Below are 280 nucleotides of genomic sequence, written 5' to 3' on the forward strand. Positions count from 1 at the left end.
CCTGGTATCTGGAGCCCCCTCTCCACCTCTTGTCGTCTGGCGCCCAGCTTGGATTCCAGGAGGTCGATCCGACGGATCCGATAGAGCAGCTCCATCAGGAAGAACCGGTTGTCCCCCTCGATCATGCCTTTCTCCTGCAGGGCGTCGAAGAAGTCCTGTGCCTTCTGGATGGCTTCCAGCTTCCTCATGGGAATGTGCTCCCGGCTGAGGAACTTGAGAGCCGCCAGCTCGGCCTCTCCCAGCTCCTCGCTGACCGCCAGCAGCTCCTGCCGCCTGAGGT

General features: G+C 62.1%; 1 protein-coding gene across 1 annotated transcript in view; it reads right to left on the reverse strand.

The window, feature by feature from the left end:
• Positions 1-275, reverse strand: part of LOC104406622 (caspase-8-like) — a gene marked incomplete at its 5' end in the record, with an annotated part of 4982 nt that extends 4707 nt beyond the window's left edge. The window contains one exon of the mRNA XM_010015668.1: positions 1-275. This exon is cut by the window's left edge and continues 2 nt beyond it. Within this exon, the coding sequence (XP_010013970.1) occupies positions 1-275 (275 nt within the window).
• Between the last annotated feature and the right edge of the window lie 5 nt (positions 276-280).

The sequence above is a fragment of the Nestor notabilis genome, unplaced genomic scaffold (genome assembly GCF_000696875.1).
Source record: "Nestor notabilis isolate BGI_N333 unplaced genomic scaffold, ASM69687v1 scaffold25515, whole genome shotgun sequence".
Taxonomy (NCBI): domain Eukaryota; kingdom Metazoa; phylum Chordata; class Aves; order Psittaciformes; family Psittacidae; genus Nestor; species Nestor notabilis.